Here is a 19,236-nt window from a genome sequence, read left to right as displayed (position 1 = left end):
TCAGGGCTGCTTCCACTCCCCCTCATCCTTCCATCTTCCCTAAACATCTTCCACAATACCTTTTGCTCTTTATTTTATCTAGCAACTACACTGTGAAAAGGCTTCTTCAAGACTTCAAGAAAAACACTTTAAAAACGCAATACTGTGGAAGTTCTGTCTTTGATTTTTCTGGGCTTCAGTAGTTTGAGAGAAGCAAGTTTCTCAAAGAACACAAGAAGCTAAGAGGCTTTGAAAAGCAAAATACCTGACAGGAGGTGCTAACATACTAGAAGATATTAACAGCTGAAGAAATCAAAGAACTGCCTTCAGATTCCGACATATCCTGAGGTAACCCAAGGTGCTGCTGAATGTGTTATTCTGCTGATGAACCATTCCCCATACTATCAACTCAGTGCAGTAGGCACATAAATCACAATCCCTAGTAGTGTGGGGGGAAATGCCTAAAAACATACAAACTGAACAAAACCACATTTTGGCCTCTGGCTTTTATTTGCAGAGAGCCTGGAATATTCTCCAAGGCAGGACATGCCCCATACATCTGTGGGCTGCAGCTGCTAGTGTTGACATTTTCCTTCAGCACCCTGGAAATTTTTGGTTTTGTCACAGAAGACATTATTTTATGCAATAGATCACAACATTTTGTTTTCCACCCTGCCCCAGCCTAGTCTCAATTCTCCATAGCCTTGCTTTCCCCACAAGAGGGAGTTCGGGACATGCAGCCCACGGCATTTTGTGGTGCTGGTTAGCAGGGGATTGGGCTGGGAGGGCAAAAGATGGGCAACAGCATTTGGGACAGGAGAGGTAGGACCAGAGTTGTAGAGGAAGTCCACAGCAGCCACAGGCAAGAGAGGAACCACAAGAGCCACTGAATTCAGCTGCAAAGAACCTGTCCTACCTACTTGGATATCCATGGTGAAGGAGACTCTGGGACATTACCTGAGTAACAGGCCAGACCTGACCAGGGTGTGTGGGCTGACTGACCTCATGGACAGCAGAGGACAGAGGGCTTTTACAAATGAATTCCTGTTTGAATGACAGTGTTTTGCAGGGGTGGAAATTGTTATCAGGGCTTCTAAACATGCTGGTCTCAGCCCACATACCACAAGCCTTGGTAAAACTGTTCCAATGGTCATTCCCCCTCACTGCTAAATTGTGCTGTATTTCAAGCCTGGATTTGTTTAGCCTCAAATGTGTTATATCATAATCTGCTCAACTGAGTAGCCTATTACTGAACATCTGTTCCCCATGTAGGCAATTTACTGAAAACTCCCCTCCCCCAAGCATCTCTGTGATAACTGAAGCAGGGTTCCTCAAATCACTCACAATTCCCAGCGTTTTAATCTTCCCTATGGCTGTCCTCTGAGTATTCATCAGTTCATCACCATCCGCCTCAAACTGAGGGCATCACTACAGGATACACTAACACCTCAGAAGCTGCTGCTGCCCTGCCAAAGGCACAGAGTCCATACTCCATCTTCCAATTCCCATGCTCATACATTACCCTTTTGGCCGCATTTCACAGGAGGAGAACATTCAGCTGATTAATCCATCAAGAGCTCAAAACTTTTTTCCAAGCTGTTGCTTCCCTCACCAGGTTCCTTGCACTGCTATCACGGCTCTATGCTGGCAATCTGATAAATGGATTTTGTTTTGCCTGCTCCCAGTCCACCAAGTGATCCAGATGGCTGCCAGTAACTACCCCCATTATTCAATACTCTGCAAGTCATCAAAAAACCCTTTTCAATCGTACTTATATATTTTCTTCCTGGTGACCGACAGACGTATCAAACAGCACAGGGTCAGGACATGACACTGCAAGAACCAGACACACCTGTTGGTAACAATTCTAAATTTATTGCTGCATTTAATTAGTTTGACTAAACAGGTTTAAAACATTGCACATGTGCTGTGATTTAATTAAGTTCACACACTAACATCCATACTCACACCTTTGGCATCAAAACCCCAATCTCATAAGAAACTGACACTGAAGAGCTCAAGAGGAACTTTGTTAAATAAATTGATGACATGTCACATGGAAGAAAATATTTAAATTAATTAAAAATCAACTCTTCTAAGAGCCTATTATTTTCCAAGGACCAACACCACACTGACATACAGAGTTACCGACACTACATAATGGGGGGCTAGTGAGTAGAAAAAAAAAGTTTAAAAAAGTAGCAGGTAAACAGCAACAAGTGTTTCCACTGAGGAACATTTTCACTTGAGCGCTAGTAGGTGAAGGAAGCTCCTTCATTCACAGAGGTGACAGCTTTGCTGTCAAAGGCAAGGGCTCCTGCTGCAGCACGGCGTACTTAGGGCTCTGGTAAAGGACACGGAAGACAGTTATTAGATCACATATGAAAAAACAGATCCTGCAAGGGCAAGATCTCATCTCCCCAAGAGAGGATACATCAGATATTAACTCACATACTATAGCTGATGTTTGCCAAAAACATTAGTTGCACAAGATTCAGGAATGCAACATTTTTTTCTATCAAAAGCAAGAGAAATTTATGTTTGTGATGACATTGCTAAACCATTAGAGAAAGGAGCATTCTATTTTTCATGTGTTTCTCAGATGGGGCCATACAGTAAATCCAGTTTTCCCTTCTCTCCGGTATCTTATTACTATGATTAACGTCATCTAAGGAACATTACATTGAACCTGGCAAGATTAGCTACATTTTAAAGATTTCCACAGCAACCAACATTCTCCATTTATTGAGCTGATTCTGTGGCCTTTAGTAGATTGCTGGCTCATGTTTACTGGTGCCAGACAGGGAGATAACAGCATTCTTCAGAACTGAATTCCACTACAGAAGAATTGGAACACTCACCACTAAAAAGTATCATTATCCCAATTTAGCAGTACAAGAAAGGAAAAGCGGAAGCTGTGGTTCTTCCTCCAAAGTTCCCCCAGAGAAACAAAGGCAAACACACAATTATATTGCAGTGTACCATGGGAAGACAAAATACCTGAGATTTTGCCATCTTATTAAGGCTGATATTTCTTGAGCAGCTGTGCCCATCAAACACACCAGAAAGCCAATCCAGGATATTTCCTTTACCTATCCTGAACCTTTTAAATGTCAGGTTTGCAGCCACAAGCACACCACCACCATCCAACAGCAACAATTGTTTTTAAAGCTCTGATGCTAAACACCAGCCTGCTTGCCAGCACCACTCCTCCATGGAACCTACCCAAGTTGGTTAAGTACCACAGGCTGGGCAAATAAATGCCAAGTGTCAGACAGATGATAAATCAGAAAGGAAATCTTCCACTGTTTCAGATGAGGCATGCTGTTACCCAGGAGTTGTCTGCTTCTACTCACGGGGCATGCTGACCCTAACAGGCAAGATACCTCCATCACATCATAAACCTGTGGAGTTTTTAGTGAGAGAAGCCTCAGAAGGATACCTAGGGAAGCTGACTGTTCTTCCCAAGGAAGCTGTCTGCAGGTACAGACTGAGACAGTATATCCAGCCCCGCAAAATCTGAACCTATTTCAGAGCAGTCAGCCTTGACCAGCATCCTGCCCCACCCAAGTTTCAACATCAACCAAGCCACCTCACTCCCAGGTACTCTAGCTCCCAAGATCCTTTGAAATCAAGTGTGGCTGGGAGATGGTATTCCAGGTTTGGAGGACAGTCCTTTTCTGAATATGTCTGATTTCTAGGCTTTCCAGCAGAACTGGGATTGTGCTATCAAACAGCAATTCTCACTCAGTGCATGTCCTCAAAATGTAACTGAAATCTTGCTGTTCCAAATAAAACACAGCATTTGTTCTAAAGTACTTATTGACAAAGCAAAGCATCACAAATATTGAAGTTCCAAATAGCAGCCATGCAAATCTCAACTCCTAGCATGTGACAGATGCTGCAGAAAAAGTCAGCACTTCTGTCCTCAAGAAAAAGGAGGTTTTAAGCCCTTTTACAACAGCAACTTCAGTCTGAATAAAGATTTTGACTAACTATGGATTGAAATGGAAAAACCTTAAGAGCCTTTGATCAAAACCAGAAAACAACCCAAGAGACTTGATAATTTTCTGTTAAGGAAGTTTAACCAAATTTTAACGCCCGAAGAATCTAGAGCATTGGAGATTTAAAGGAAAATACCAGGAGGAAAACTGTATTAAAAACTCTAAGCATCACAATTTAGGATAATTTTCTGGTTTATTGGGTTTTGTTTGGGAAGAAACTTCAGAGCAGGAGGTTTTACAGTGATTCTCCTCACAGAGGTTTAAACTGCACAGAAGGGAGCAACTGTGGGATTCCTCTATCTGCAGCTTCGCTTTCCCAAATCCAAGATGCTGATGCCAGAGGGAATCCAACCTGCAGTCTCATGTCTATGTCATGTTTCACACCAGGGACAATGAAGTTCTGTTCACACTCATCTCTCCCAACTGCAAAGCCTCCAGTAGTTAGGAAAAGCAGCTTCTGTATGGAACTCGAGACAGGAACACATCAGCAGAACTGAGCTCCAGGGCTCAGAGATACCTGCTTGGGGCTCCATAAACTACTCTGCTTTCCTCTAAGGCCAGAGCACTGAAAGGACATTAACAGGGACCTGTCCCTTGCTGCCTACAGCCTGCCCCAGGGAACTCAAAGGGTTTTCACAGATCACTGTATCTGCCTTCACCATTAGTTCAGTCAGTTTTAGGGCCATTGCAAACCCAACCATGGCTAAGCTTGAGCTAAAAAGCTGTTAAGAAGAGGACAATGAAATGAAATGGTATAAAGAGAGATGCTTGCTTTCGAGATTAGCTCAAAGAGCCTTTTGGAAAGCCTACAACAGTCTGAAGAGCTAATTTGTGAAGAAATGTCACTCCTGAAAAGATGATACCCTGGCTGCTATGGCAGAAGCAATTCTTGCCATCACAGCTTCACAAGCCTTGATTTAAACTGATCAAACCAGACACCTGCCTATGCAAAATAATATGACTTGTATCATCATCTAGAGAGAAATACAAGCTTTGAAGTGAGAAAATATTAATCTGATACTGTGATGTGTGAGTTCTTATACCTAAGCACTTGCCTACTGCAAAATCTTTATTTCACTTAAACAAGAGTTCTAAAATATACTCAGCCTGAACAGGAGAAAAGGCATTTCTCTGAAACAAGTGACATATTTATTTTTTCCTATTTCTTTCTGCCCCAAGAAACTGTTTTCACATCCCTGCAAGCGTTCTGGAGGGTAACCAGTCGCAGCTACACAGGAGGGTGGCTAGGGAGGAATGCAGGGGGAAGAAGAGGAAAGGTGTCACTGCTGAGCAAATAACTTTCCAATAATCTTTCCCACAGTGTGAGTTTTCCACCTGGGAAGTCAAACACAAGGGTCAACATGTTCTGCTTTAAGTGTTCACACTAAATAAACAACCAGTTTTTAAAGGGTTTGTGCAATCCCACTTCCAACCAAAGCAAGAGGCCACTGGGGATGTTTGCTTTTGAAAGCCAGGCTGTTTTTATTTTATCCATGTAGGCACCTGTAATTTTCCTGGATATAAACTGTATGCCTTTGAGACTCTTCATCTGTCATCTGCTCTTCCTATGCTTCAAAAGCTGAAGGAAGCAAAGTCTATTATGACAGGCTAGCACAACAAATAGTGTTACAATGAACCGTGTAAAAAAGCCCTCCCAAAAATCAAGCTCATCAACCAATTTTACTGTAATCTGCATTAAATCTCTATCTATGATCAGTTTTTCAAGAACTCATGGAAGTTTACCAACTTTAGCACATTATGTATTGCCACAGTCTCAAAAGTAACCCAGAGAAAAGCATATTACTTGTCCATCTTGAGTCTTAGGATTTAGTTTTTAAGACTGATTTAGCTAAACAGTTATTTGATTTTCAATTCAAGAGTTTTGATAGGCCTCAGGCTGATCTCACCCATATGAGAAATCTATCTCTTTTCTACTCGTTACAGAGAATTTAACATGATGACATTTATGAGTTGTTTCAGTAGTAGTTCATAAGATCAGGCTATCAAAGTATTTCAGCATAAATAACATTCAGAGAAAGTTTTAACCCATTACACTGAGAAATGAAATTTAAACTGTCTGGTTTTGGTTCCTTATTCATGCTGTGTTCTGGGGTTCTTTTAAGAAAAATTTTACTTACGTCCCTGTCCTGGTTTAGGGCAAATTTGGGAGAGTCCCTAAGCAGGCTTTTTGCCTTGAACATCACATTTAAGAGGCACATTCACTTTAGTACTGCAAAATGGGGTCTCTGTTACTGACAGCAACATTTCCTGGAGTCAACACTCTCTATCAGGAATTGGCTAATATACAGACATCTTAGCCCCTGAGTGTTGGATTTACCTGGACTAAAAGCAAACCAGCACTCCAGATTCAAAGAAGCAATGCAAAGAAAAGCATGACTGTGCCCTGAGTCAGCTCAGATCCAGTGGTCTTATTAAGTTGGACTCTACACCACAGAAATTGGGCTCTTCTAGACCTGAGCTGATCCTGGAAGCAGCATAGCCACAGTCACAGGGTTTAGGCCAGGGAATAAGGTCCTGCCAGCACTGAGCTGGCTCCACATGACGGCATTTGTGCCACATGGCTTACTCGTAAACCAGGACAAAGCCACCCACAGGTAACCAAGGGCTGACTAACTTGGACAGAGCAGAACTGGCTCCTGTTAACTCATTCATGACTAACATACTGCTTTCAATTCCACAGTAATTGTAGCAAATGGACCAAACAATTCATTACAGTGAACTCACCTTGGACTCGCCCTGGAGACAAGTGACTGTTTTTTCTGGCATTCATTGCCAGCACATCCTCACCAAACTGTTCAGTCAACAAGTGTGCAGCTGCTGTATCAGTGTTGGCAGGACATCTGCCTCGTTTCTTATGTTTCTTCCTCCACATGTCCTCTTCCTCCCTCTCGTCAGAACCAGAAGATTTCTGCAGAGCCCCCCGGTGTCTCAGGCTGTTTGATGCTCTCCCACCAAGGGTGTCACTCACATTTAACAAGCCAGATCCAGTTCCTCGCTGATACACATAGTAGTCTTCCTCCACCTCCAAGTCTCCCTCTGCACTAACAATGGCATTTTTTTTAAGAGGACACCTGTTCAGAGCACTTTGGGGTTTATCATTCTCAAACCCAGGCAGGGGCTGTTCCAGGTGAGATGTTCTGACTGGTGAATAGCTGTGCATGTTTATCCCATTCCTGGCTGGATTATCCTTCACCAGGCCTCTCCTCAAAGGCAGGTCCAGATCCAAGCTGGGGTCATTGGAGAAGCCTTCTTCCAGCTGCATCTTCTGTGCAATGTGGTTCAGGTAGGACTGGAAGCGGCCGCTGTGGTGCTTTTGCACGAGCCTGGTGTATGCGTTCTTCTGCGGGGCAGCCGCCTTGCTCAGTCCCTCCTTGGCACCTTGGGCAGAAGCTGGACTTCTCACATGCCCCAGCTGGTCCATAGTGCAGTAAAAGGCCCAAACTTCAGAGAGTTATAAACAGACACAGAGGAAAAAGGGTTTATTTTCCTGAAACAAAGTGTCAAACAATTGATTACACCAAAAGATACAAAAGCATAAAATTTTTGCACAAAAGGAATTCTGGGTTTGTAAATCACTCCAGTGTGGGGAAGGGGTGTCACAATGTACTCAACATCTGCCCTGCACCAAATCCCCGTGCATAACCTAGGACTGACCACAGCCCATAAGCTGTACCTGGCCACACACCACATAAAACAAGGATTTTGTCCCACCCCAAATACAGAGGATTCCTTTAATCTGCTCTTCCTTGCCCTCAAAAAATTAAATTACAGGAAAATTAAAGCAGCAACTGACAGACTACCAGAAGCATCAGTTTCGTGGTTATCAGAAGCAAAATTTTGTCATGTCCAGCCTGGAATCCTCAAAAATAACTGCATCCTTACTGAAGTGCTTCACTGTTGCTGTCAAAAGCAAACACTGCCTGTCACCTCCCTCCCCTCTACAGTACTTCTCCATTGTACAGGATAGTTCCTTCAAACACCAAGACTACCCATTTCAGCTTGTCTTTTTAGCCATGAACGCCCTCCCAGTGCAACAGAAGTAAAAAAATAATTATCTTGCAAGAGCTCCTAATTCTTACTGAGACACGCTGCCTGCAGCTCCATCCAGCACCAGTTTCTGTAGATGGTATCCCATCTCCACCTTTGCTGCACAAGTAGGAAACTTAAGCAGATCAAGTACCTTTCAATCCCTTTTCAGGTGCTTTAACTTTTAAGCTTTTGGAGCAAAACAATCTACTAAATTATGCTCAACTACTTTGAGGTAAATTATAGGTATAGGCAGGACATAGCAATGATTTTTGCTGTATGTAAAATCAAAGAAGAATTTAATAATTTCTTGATAATGGAACCCAGTGCAACTGCTGGCTTCTGCATGTTTTCACAAAAATGCCTCTTTTTCACTTCAGGACAAGTTTGAAGCTGAACAGATGAATTTCACCCCAGCTGGTACACGAAGAATTTCAGGGATCTCTGTCAACTCTGCTACCCCAGAACCGTGGGGAATTGGACTCTAAGTTTAAATAAAGGACACTGCCTGTTACTTCCCTTCTCTAAGCACAGGGACATTAGTAGGACAGAATATAGAGATCAACAAAAGTGAAATTCATATTTGCTTCCCTACTCCCACCATGCTTGGAATTTTCCTTTGCCCTTACTCAGCCCTTTTCTCCCTTTCACTGTCATTGCACAGAGGATAAGCACCCAGGCAGTCTCCCTCCTCTATGCACACCCTGCCTGGGAAGGGGGCATGATCCAGCAGGGACCACGGGCTGCAGAGCCAGCTCCTCCTCAGCGTGCCTGCTCCGGCCCTTTCGGAGAAACAACGCACACTGCACCGGGATTTACTTAAGTAATTGAGCACGGATGTGAGCAGGCTTCACAATGCAAAGCAGAAATTAAAAATCCCTGAACAAATAGGAAAAATTCTTTATGTGGTTTGTGATTTTTGTTCCTAAGATTTTCCATTGGTGCTGGCCAATAGCTAAACTCTTCTAATAGACAGACCTGCTACTGAGCTATTACAAAACACACACGGGTAGGTCTACACGAGCTTTCTTCTAACATCACCTTCTCCTGTTGCCAAAGCAACAGGAGCAGATAACATTTATAAAAGCTAGTAAGACTACTCTCCAAACAATCATTTGGTTCCAGGAGACAGGAATTTGTCATCTTTATTTACCAGTAAAGAGCAAACATTCACAGCTTGCCTTCACTATAATTTCTACAACTTTAACCACGTTAGCAGTCAGCAAATGCAGCACTGAAAAAGACACAAGCCCCTACGCATTACAGTTTCATTATTAGTCTTCTGCGAGCAAGCAGGAATTGAAATATTCCCAAGGGAGCCGAGGGAAGGCAGAGGTGGGTACAGGTATATCCCCTCTGCCTGGGCACGGCGATGAGGACGAGTGAAATGCCAGGATGGACTCGCAGAGGGAGGGCACTCGCAGAGGGAGGGCACTCGCTGAGCTGGGCCCAGGATGAAATCCCCCCTGTTATTGTCACCCGGCTGGTTCTGAGGATCACCACTGGTCTCCATCACACGCCCCCCGGGGTATCCAACTCCCGCAGCACAAAACCCCCGCACCCTCGGCACCAGGAGCAGCCCCTCGCCCGCCGCCTCTCCTGCCAGGCGCCCCCGACCCCTCGGGAGCGCGGCCCGGGCCGCCAGCGCGCTCCTGCCGGGCCCGGCGCGGCCGGGCGGGACAGAGAACTGCGGGGCCCGGCAGCCGCGGCCCTGCCACCGGGCTGGCCGGGGCTGAGCGCCGCCGGGCCGGGCTCCGCTGTCCCCCCTCCCCTGCCCGGTCCTGGTCCCTGTCCCGGCCCCGCTCCCGCCCCCCGCCCCGCTCACCGGCGCCGCGGCCGCTCCGCTCCGTTTGAATGTCCCAGCGCCCCGTCCGCTTCCGGGGCAGCGGCGCCTACGGGCCGCGGCGGGGCCCAGAAGGGCTCAGCGCGAAGCGCTCGCTCTGCGCTCGCTCTGCGCCCGCCGCGACAGGGCGGGCAGAGGGATCCGAGGCGGGGGCTCGGGTGTCCCAGGAGGGGGCTCGGGTGTCCCAGACCCGCTCCCTGCGCTGGACGCAGGTCCCCGGGGTCTCCGGGGGGACGGGGAGCCTCCAGGCAGCCTTGGGCTCCTCTCGGCCGGGCACAGCGTGTGAGGGTGGGAGCCCACCGCGGGCTGAGCTGGGCCATCGCGGGGACATGGGAGGCAGGAGGTGCTGCCACCCAACCCGGACTGTCCCCAGCCTGCCAGGTTTGCAGGCACCGGGATCCCTGAGGGTTTTTGGCAGCCACCTGCTTCCAGCCAGAACCTCCTGGGATGGACTGCTCCAGCATAAGGCCAGCGCTCCAGCGTCAGCCAAATTTGTAGCCAGATCAGTGAAAAAAGCACAGGTTAGCTGATCTAATAGTGTCAAGATCTGAGTCTGGTGTTGTCCCTGAGGAAACTCACAGCTTTGCAAGCACCTGTACCTCCAAAAGCCCCATGGGGAAACGTCCTTCAACACCTACGTGGCTTCCACTGCACCTCAAAGAAGAAATCTCTAGGATCCCGTTCCCTGAGCTCTCTGGGATCCCGTTCCCTGAGCTCTTTGGGATCCTGTTCCCTGAGCTCTTTGGGATCCTGTTCCCTGAGCTCTCTGGGATCCTGTTCCCTGAGCTCTCTGGGATCCCGTTCCCTGAGCTCTCTGGGATCCTGTTCCCTGAGCTCTCTGGGATCCCGTTCCCTGAGCTCTCTGGGATCCTGTTCCCTGGGCTCTTCCTGCTCCCCTGGCACTGGAAGCTGGGCAGCAGGAAAGCCACTGATCCCCTGTTCACCCACGCAACAGCACACCAGGGAGTGACCAGCCCTTGGTGCTGAGCAGCAGTGGCCTGACCTCCTCCAGGATAAGTCAGAGCCTATGGATGACTATTAAAGCATGAGACCACAGTCAAGAGCTGGCACTTTTATTAGCTCCTCTTTCTGTGACCACAGACCTCTCACAAGGCTTTATAGCAGAATCAGACCCAGGCTCTGGCTGACTGGGAGTATGTGGTTTGGCCACCCTGCTGTTACCTGCAAACTCAGGTTGTGTTTGCCGAAGAATTTCAACGAGAAGAAAATCTGGAGAGCAATAAACTCTCCTCATGGCACCCCAGTCAATCCCAGTTGAGTTGTCTGGCTGGAGAATCCCCTCAGTAGATGGAGGAAGAATCCAAAGGGACCTGAACTGGTGTCACCAAGCAGGGGAAAGGCTCTGTTAAGTCTTCATTTTGGCAGGAACATCTGAGCAGGCATCCATGCTGCCCCTTCACTTAGGATGGGGAAGATGCCAGCCCCATGGTCCTTATTCTTCATCCTACATCCTGCAGACCAGTGTGCACATTGCCCGGTATCAGTCTCCTCTAGAGGCCATGAGGCCACATCTGCTCAGGGTGCAGCATCACCTGTGACTGCCAAACACAACCTGGCCCCTCAGCCATTCCCACAGCCAGCACTGCTGAGCTTCCACAAAGCTGTGGCAAGCCCAGACCACTCCAGCTCCAGCCCTCGGGTGGGTCGAGGGAGCTGCCCTGAGAAAGTACCGGGCTTTTGCTGTGGACCGAGGGCAGCAAGCACAGACCTGCCTGCACAAGGACAGTCACATCCGCCCCAGCGCCAGCATGCCACCAGCAAAGGCAGAGTCTCGTTTGCACAAACCACGCGGAGCCAGCAGCCTCTGCCCACGATCTGCTGGCACTGATGCCAGCTCATCAGCAGCCCCACCCTGGCAGCTCTGGCCACCTCAAGGAGGAGAGTGAGGACTCAGCTCTGCTCTGGCATGGCTGGGAGGCAGCGAGTTACCCCATGCTGGCCAAGAGCAAGAGAGCAGCCGTCCTCTGTTTGAGCAGAGCCAGCGGTCACACAGCAGCTACTCCCACAGGACCCAAAGAGAGAGGGGGGAGACCATTTCTGCTGGAGCTGGCCCCATGGGTAGCATGGCCACATGGGATCACCCTGTCAGAGGGAGGATGTGTGCTCCCCTGCTTCCTCCTGCTCCCCTGGCTCCTGATAAAGCAAGGTGGTTGGCACCTGCTCTGTGAAGGCAGGGTGGTGGCACATCCCCAGCTGTTGAGGGCTGACCCATGCCATCCATTCAGGCCCCCTTGCTGAATGGAGGAGAGCAGGGAAGGGGTGGGGGGACCCAGGGCCTCCAGCCCCACTGTCCCCCACCCTGTACCAGCCAGGTGGGAGCAGCAGCTCCTCTCCATGTTGCTGAGTCATGCTGTGTCTCTGTTCTTCACTCCAGTGGGGATGAAGCTGAGCCAGGAGCTTGGCCAGGCTGCCCCCTGCACCAGGTGGTGCCACCAACAGCAGTGGCTTCAGTGTGCCCTGGTCCTTCCACATACGGGAGAGGAAGGGGGAGGATTCAGTGTTTGGTGGTGCTGCTGCTGGCAGTGGGGCCGTGGCTTGCAGTGATATCAGGTGTGGTGAGGAGAAGGATGTGGTCCCACGGCTGGATGCCTCTGTCACCCTCACCTCCTGCCTCCACTGGGGCCCTGCTGCACAAGGGGCCATGATCTCCAGCAGGTCAGCAGAGCATTTCTCAGCCCTGTTCTCCTGGTAGTCAGGGATTTGGAAATCTGGTCTGCTCCATGGCCTGTGTTTGTGCCCTCTTTTGCTCTACCTCATCACTGGCCCAAACAAATGAGAGTTACAGCAAATCTGTGTCTCCCTCCCAGTGCCCCATGGGTAGACAGAAGATTCTGAGTGGCTGGGACCAGCTGCATCCCCATTCTTCACACCCTTTGGAAGAGGTCACATGCAGACATTACAGCAAGCTGGTGCCTCAAGCAGGATCTCAAACACAATCCCTCCCAGGGAAGGGCTGGACTGCTTCAGTCTCACCTTTGGCTCCATCTTCCATCCACACCATCCTTGTGGCTGCTGAACAGAAGGGAGCCATTGCCTCACTGCTGCTTCCATGACCCTCCATGGCATCTTATGGGCTTTCTAAAAGGGAAAGGTCCCTGAGCAGATTTTTCCCCTGCACTCTCATTTCCTGGGGTCCTGTAGCAGCAAGCCCAGCCCAGTGCTCTGGCTTGCTTTCCCACAGCACAGGATTATCTCACCATCTTCCCCCGGGCACCAACTGGTAGCTGCTTCCCGACTTGGAGGCTGGAACGTGTTGCAGCACCTCAGCCAAGGTGAGAGCACCACATGGCTCCTTGGCTGAGAGCTCCTCGCTTACGAAGGCTTTGGCTCCTCTGCCTGTGGTTTCAGTGAGCAGTGAGGGCCCGCCCGGCACTCGTTTGTATCAGTGTTAATCAGGAGTGACTGGCCAAGGGGCTGGAGCCACCCTGAGATGACTCAGCAAGGGGAACCCTGGATGGGAGCAGAACGGTTCCTCTGACACTTCCATCCGCTTCCAGCAGCCCACCCAGCGTGAACTGAGAAATGAACATGGACATGAACAGCATGAACATGGAAATGCCACCACTGCAAACCCAAATGTCACCTCTCCCAATATTTCAGGTTGCATGCCGTAGCAGAGAGGTGGAAGGCAACAAGGTGCTCTGCCTCTGCCTCCCTGCTGTTGTCTGCAGGAAAGACCCACAGGGCACAAGGATGTGTTCAAAGGCAAAGTGGAGCTGTGAGTTTGCTCTGGAGCCTCTGAGCACCCTTAGAAATGTCTTGATTGCAGCAGCAGCACCCAGCGTTAAGCCTGAGTATGTCTCCTTTTGACATCTCTCAGGCACTGGGAGTCATCTGGGCACTTGGCCGGAGGGCATAAGCCATGCTCAGGGAGGATAAAGGGGAGCATGACAGATTTATTACCATAAATAAGCTAAAAACCATCTCTCTCCCCACTAGATATCATCTGCTGTGTCACAACACATGTGGTCTTGCCCCACCCGTCCTTCAGCTTCTCCAGTATTCTCCTGAGCCCTCCATACCTCTGGTTGGGAAACATGCCACCCAATGTCAGGACTGATGGGTTCCCATCACCTTCATTGCCTAGAGGAATGTCTGCAACTCACCCCAGGCAGGGGACAAGGTCTGGCTTGGCTTTGTTTGTCCAGTCAAGGAAGAAAGAGCTAGACCCCAGCAAAGAGGGACAGGCAGACAAGAAGCAGGTGAAGGAGGCAGTGGAGGAAGGAGGTGAGAAGCCAGGGTAGGAGCAGGGTTAGTGTCTTGCAACTGATGTAATTGAGGCCACCTGGATTTGTCTTTTGGATACCTTTAAGTCTCTTCCTCAGTAGTTCTGCCTGTCATAATGGTCAAATCTCTTTTATAACATATCCCTCAGTTTTCAGTGTGGAAGGCCTTCCAGTGGCAGGACTGAGCCTCTCAAAGGAGCTCAAACTGGCTATGGATGGCACCAAAGTTCCACAGGTCACATCAGGAAACTTAGGAATGGGGCTGTCCTGCACTTACTGAGCTTGTGGGCAGCAGGGCCGAGGGACAGAGGGGGTCAGGGCACATGGGGCAAGGGATGTGCAGTGAGTTCAAACCCCTCCTAATGCTCCCAGGGAGGTGGAAAAGATACTTTCCAGGAAGGCAGGAACTAAGGAACCACACGGCTATGCAGAGTGCTAGGGACTCACCCCACAAGCCCTCATCTCTACCCCTGCATCTCCCACTCCACATACCAGGATGAGACTGAAACAGCCCCCATGGGAACCACTTTGGAGATGGGTGATGAGTGGGGACAGCACACCGAGGGGAGGTGGGGGCAGTGCTCCAGTGGGACCAGGGGCCGAAGGGTCGGTGGGCACATCCCAGCAGCTCAGTGAAGGCAGGCGGGGGCTGCTGCTGGCCCCGCTGCGTCTGGCAGGCGGGGCACTGAATGAGAGCGTAACTTATCAGTATTACCTCATGTGAAAGCTCGGTGCCTTTGTATCTCAAGCAAACACCGGCCATTATGCCCCAGCAGGCCGGCATTGTTATTCTGTCTGGTTGCTAAAGGTTAGGGCTGTGGAGCCCTGCACGTCCACAGCAGCTGCCGTGGGGTGGCAGCGGGGCCACCGTGACCCCCTGCAGCCAGCAGCGCTCCCCAGCCACAGGAGCAGCCACCTCAGCTGTTCCCAGGCATGGCCAAAACCCAGCCAGACCCTTATCAACACAAGGCTGCCCCACCATTCGTGGTGCTGAAATCTTCCTCTTCCAGTGCCAGCCCCCTTGCCACAGCCAGAGTCATTTAGTGCTTCTCAACTGGCACCTGTACAAACTCCCTCCCAAAAAGGGAACAAAAGAGGTAAAAAGCCCAAGCTACTTCAGTGGAATCACAGTGGGATTGCTTCCTTTTAGGAAGTCAAAGGCTTGAGCACCAGCACCATTAAGACCAGCACAGGTTTGGCTCTCTGCATCCCAACACTCCCCTGGGGTTTCCCTCAGCCAGGGGCTCCAAGGAGACACTCAGGAAGCCCAAAAGTCTTGCCCTGAAGAACCAATGCCAAAAGGGACTTCCCATCACCTGGAGTGGGTTCCCAGGAAGCCAGTTCAGAGGAGCTGGAGGGTGTTTGTGTCTGGCAGGGGGACTGCAAAGGAGCTGCTGCTGATGGCTTTTTTGAGGATGACAGGGGTTTGCACAGCCAAACCAGGTGGAAGAAGCTCCTGCCAAGCCAGGACGTGCTACCGCCACAGCCATGGGGCCAGTGAGGACCTGCTCACCAGACCTGGGTGTGCACGTAGCACAGGAGGGCTCAGACATCCATCCCCCTGAGGCAGTGGTGGCATCTGGCTGCACCACTGCGATGGAGATTCCCTGGATACAGCCTGGGGGTCCATCCCCACAGGCCTGTGGGATTCTTTCTTAGGATCTGCACACAACATGGCTCCCTGCAGGGACAAATGTGATATTAATAATTAATTCCGTGGCCTTTCTGCCTTTTTGGGCCTTTTTGCCCTTTGGGCAGTTCCTATTCTCAAAGGGAAGCTCAGTGCCAAAACCAACAAGCCTGGGATGGTGTTGGAACCCTGAAGCTGTGGGTAAAACACTGCTAGACCTCCATTTCTGGGGGAAAGGCATCTGAAAAAAGGAAGACACAGACGACTGTGGCATTTAGTTTGGAAAATCCCAGCAACCTGCCCCTACATCAGCTGCAGAGCTGAGGCTGCCAGGAGCTGGAGGCAGTGCAATTCATATCCTCTGAGGACTGATGCAGAGGGAGGCTCATGGTGTGGAGTCACCAGTGCGTTAGAATTGCTTAATTTTACTGACATTCAACAAAACCCTGAGACACTGTGTTCCTGCTCCCACCAGAGCAGTGAGGCACCCCAGCTCCAGAGCACAGATATCACATTATAGCCCTGGGAAAAACATCCAGAATATCAGGAGGAGACTGTAGAATCCTAAGAAGCCAGGAGAAGTGGCAAATCCCAAAAGGCAAAGCCCTGGGGGAAAAATACACTGTGCCTGTCAGAATATCAGCACTTCACTGGCAAAGACCTATGAGTCTCTGCCCAGGGCTTGTCCTCTTCTCAGCTTTGCCAGCCTGGGAGGTTTTGGGAGGGGTCAGAGAAGCCCTCTTGGTCTCTAACCCTTGCAGCACATGCAACTCCATTCTTGACAGGGCAGCTCTGTGGGGTGTCTCCCCATCACCATGCCAGTTTGGGAAGAGGGGATATTGGCCATGCCTGTATCCCTCAGTCAGAGCCCTCTTCCAGACCCAAAGGAAACAGGGGAAAGTGCAAAATCACGTAGTGTTTCCTGTAATGCCTCATTCAGCAGCAGCAGCCAAAACAAACACCAGGAATGTTCAAACAGGCCAGAATCTCCATCAGTGTTTCACACAGCACCCCAGGAGCATCACACCCCAGTGTGTGGACCCACCCCATCCCCATACCAACCTGGTGGCTGCTGGGGCTGGGGGCTAGTAGTGGCCAGGTTTGAGCTGCTGGACAGTGCTCCTGCCTCAGGGGCTGAAGTTATTCTCCAGAAAAAACTTTCATTAAAGCATCCTCAGGAGGCACATCACCACAGAGGGGGTACCAGATAGTCCTCTGCATGCACCAGAGGCTGCTCATCCATCCCAATAATCAAAATTGAAATCTCTTTTCAAACTGCTTCTCACTGAGCTGACTATCATCAGACTCCTAGAGAGGTACTTTAAAACCTGTAAAAAAAAGAAAACCAACTGTAAAAATCTCGTGTTGCAGCACATCAAACCCTTGCTGACATTCTCTTGGTGAACACAGCACACATATTCCTGGGGAGTGGTAGTTGGTGACTCTGCTGGAGGGCAAGTAGCTCCTTTATCCTAATAGCTGCTTCATCTTTGTACCTCCACCTTTGTACCTCCTCCATCCCACCACCTGGGATGGTCCTTAACCAACAACTCCTTCAGTTGGCTGCTGGCTATGGGAAAACATCAGCCACTCTGGCATCACCATCACATGAACTCAGCCTTCTGATGTCTCTTTTTTGCAAAGGGATGATTGGCTTTCACATGGCATCAGCTGAAAATCCTCATCCTAGGGTTATCCATCTCTTGGTCAGGAAATGCTCTCCTGGCCCAAGGCAGCAGAAGAGACATAAATCTGGCCACTGATTTCCCAAATCAATAAGAAATGTGCTTCCTAAGGATAAGTGAGTTGAAGAAAATGGAGATGGATCACTGTTCACTGCTACAGTAACAGCTTACTTCAGACTTGAGTCCACATTTCTATCCTATAAACTTTCTTGGCATCATCCTCCAGAAGGTGCCTGGAACCTGGCTCCTAATTTCTGCCAGGAGAGCCAGGGCCCCACTGCTGCCCAGCAGGATGCAGCCTCACCCAAAGACATTTCTCACCCCTTCCTTGTGATGGGGCCAGAACACTCCATGTTACTGTCACACATATCCCCATGACCAATCTCCTCCCACTCTCCAAATCATGCTGGCACTGGTCACACTTTGATGAATCCCTCTCCATCCTCAGACAGGGGACATGTGTGCCCTCTTACATACACAACACAGTCCCTGCTCCCTTCCCCACTCCCTACACACTAGAAGTCCCCATACTCAGGGCTCACCCCACTTCACCAAGATTCAGCAGCATCTCCCCATTTTTATCCCCACAGCAGCCCATTCCCCATAATCTGGGTTCAACGCTGGTATTTCTCAGGGACAGGCCAGCCCTGGTGCCCCTTCTCTCCTTCTGGCTCTCTTTGGGCCCCTGGGTGAAATGGGGAGGGGTGTCACCCCCTCCAGCCCACCCCACAGGTCTCCATTCCTCCTTGTGCAGCTGTGCAGGATCCTCTTTGCTCTCCAGTGCCTGGGAAAGACCCCTGTGAGCCCAGCCCTCTCTCTTTTTCACTTCTCATTCTCCACACGTGCTCTGAGTCTGCCAGTTCTCATCCTGGGTGGTCATTCCACAGGGCTGTGCACTAATGAAGGCCCATCCCTTTAAGGGTTAAAAGCTTTCAGGCCCCCACCCCACCAGCCAAAAGGGTTTCACACTCTTAACCCCTTCCTGCACACCTCTGCTCCCCACTTTGAGCTTTTTCCACCCCAACGGATCTGATCTGGTTTGAGTTAAGGCTTTGTGTGCACCCGGCTCTGACTTCGGCAGAGTAATTTGAATAACAAGGCTAATTGGATTTATAAAGCACAGCCCCCCCTCTCCCGCCCTCAAACCCGAGGCTCTGCACAGTGTGACAAAGAAAACACACTAATGAAAACCACACTAGTGAGAGCTGAGGGCAGGGACGAGCCTCCTGCGGGCAGGCACTGGCTGAGACCTGACCGCCTTGTGGCATTTGTGGTGATGCTCTAATCCTCTGGGGCCAGGGGCTGCTGGAGCAGCTCCAGTACCGGCCCCACGACCTGCAGTGTGCAAGGGGGGCTGGTGGCAAGTCAGGTGGCCCTTCTTGTCCACACTGTGACATTTCTCCGCAGCCATCTGCCTCGTCTCCTTCCCCATCCTGGGTCCACTGGGAGAAGCCACGGGACAGGCTGCCCACAGCATCAGGGCAGGAGCCAGCGCAACCAGGATGGTGATGGCAGGATTCTGTGGGGGTTGCTGAGCTGCTGGTGGCCTCGGGCACCCTGACATCTCCACATCTCATGGATGCTGAGACCCAGGGGTCAGCCTCTGCTCCTCTTTCCCCTGCAGAAGCCTTGCTGATGGGGTTAGTGGCACAGAGCTCCCTAATCCTTGCACCCTGGAGAGGCTGGCTGTCACATTCCAGCTACACTTTGTGTGGGACAAGGACTGAACCCCAAGAGAAGGGGCCTCTCTCTGCTCCTTGCCTGCACCCACAGCTCTCTGGCACCCGGGGTCAGCTGTAAT

General features: G+C 50.0%; 1 protein-coding gene across 4 annotated transcripts in view; it reads right to left on the bottom strand.

Moving 5' to 3' along the window:
• DIS3L2 (DIS3 like 3'-5' exoribonuclease 2) overlaps positions 1-9,910 on the bottom strand; it is a 186,528-nt gene extending 176,618 nt beyond the window's left edge. For 2 of the 4 annotated variants that reach the window (XR_009278081.1, XM_058843466.1), the window contains exons 1-2: positions 9,856-9,910; positions 6,729-7,491 (exon numbers count right to left, since the gene is read on the bottom strand). Coding sequence is in view for 2 of the 4 variants with exons in the window: in XM_058843466.1 (XP_058699449.1) it covers positions 6,729-7,425 (697 nt within the window). In the remaining 2 variants the exon portion in view is untranslated. Of the gene's footprint in view, positions 1-6,728; positions 7,492-9,855 lie in introns of those variants that run through there. The other 2 variants (XM_058843467.1, XM_058843469.1) reach the window with 2 other exon arrangements.
• Positions 9,911-19,236: the final 9,326 nt, after the last annotated feature.

This window comes from Poecile atricapillus, chromosome 8, assembly GCF_030490865.1.
Source record: "Poecile atricapillus isolate bPoeAtr1 chromosome 8, bPoeAtr1.hap1, whole genome shotgun sequence".
Taxonomy (NCBI): Eukaryota; Metazoa; Chordata; class Aves; order Passeriformes; family Paridae; genus Poecile; species Poecile atricapillus.
The sequence above is the reverse complement of the archived record's forward strand: the minus strand, read 5'-3'. Positions and strand labels throughout refer to the sequence as shown.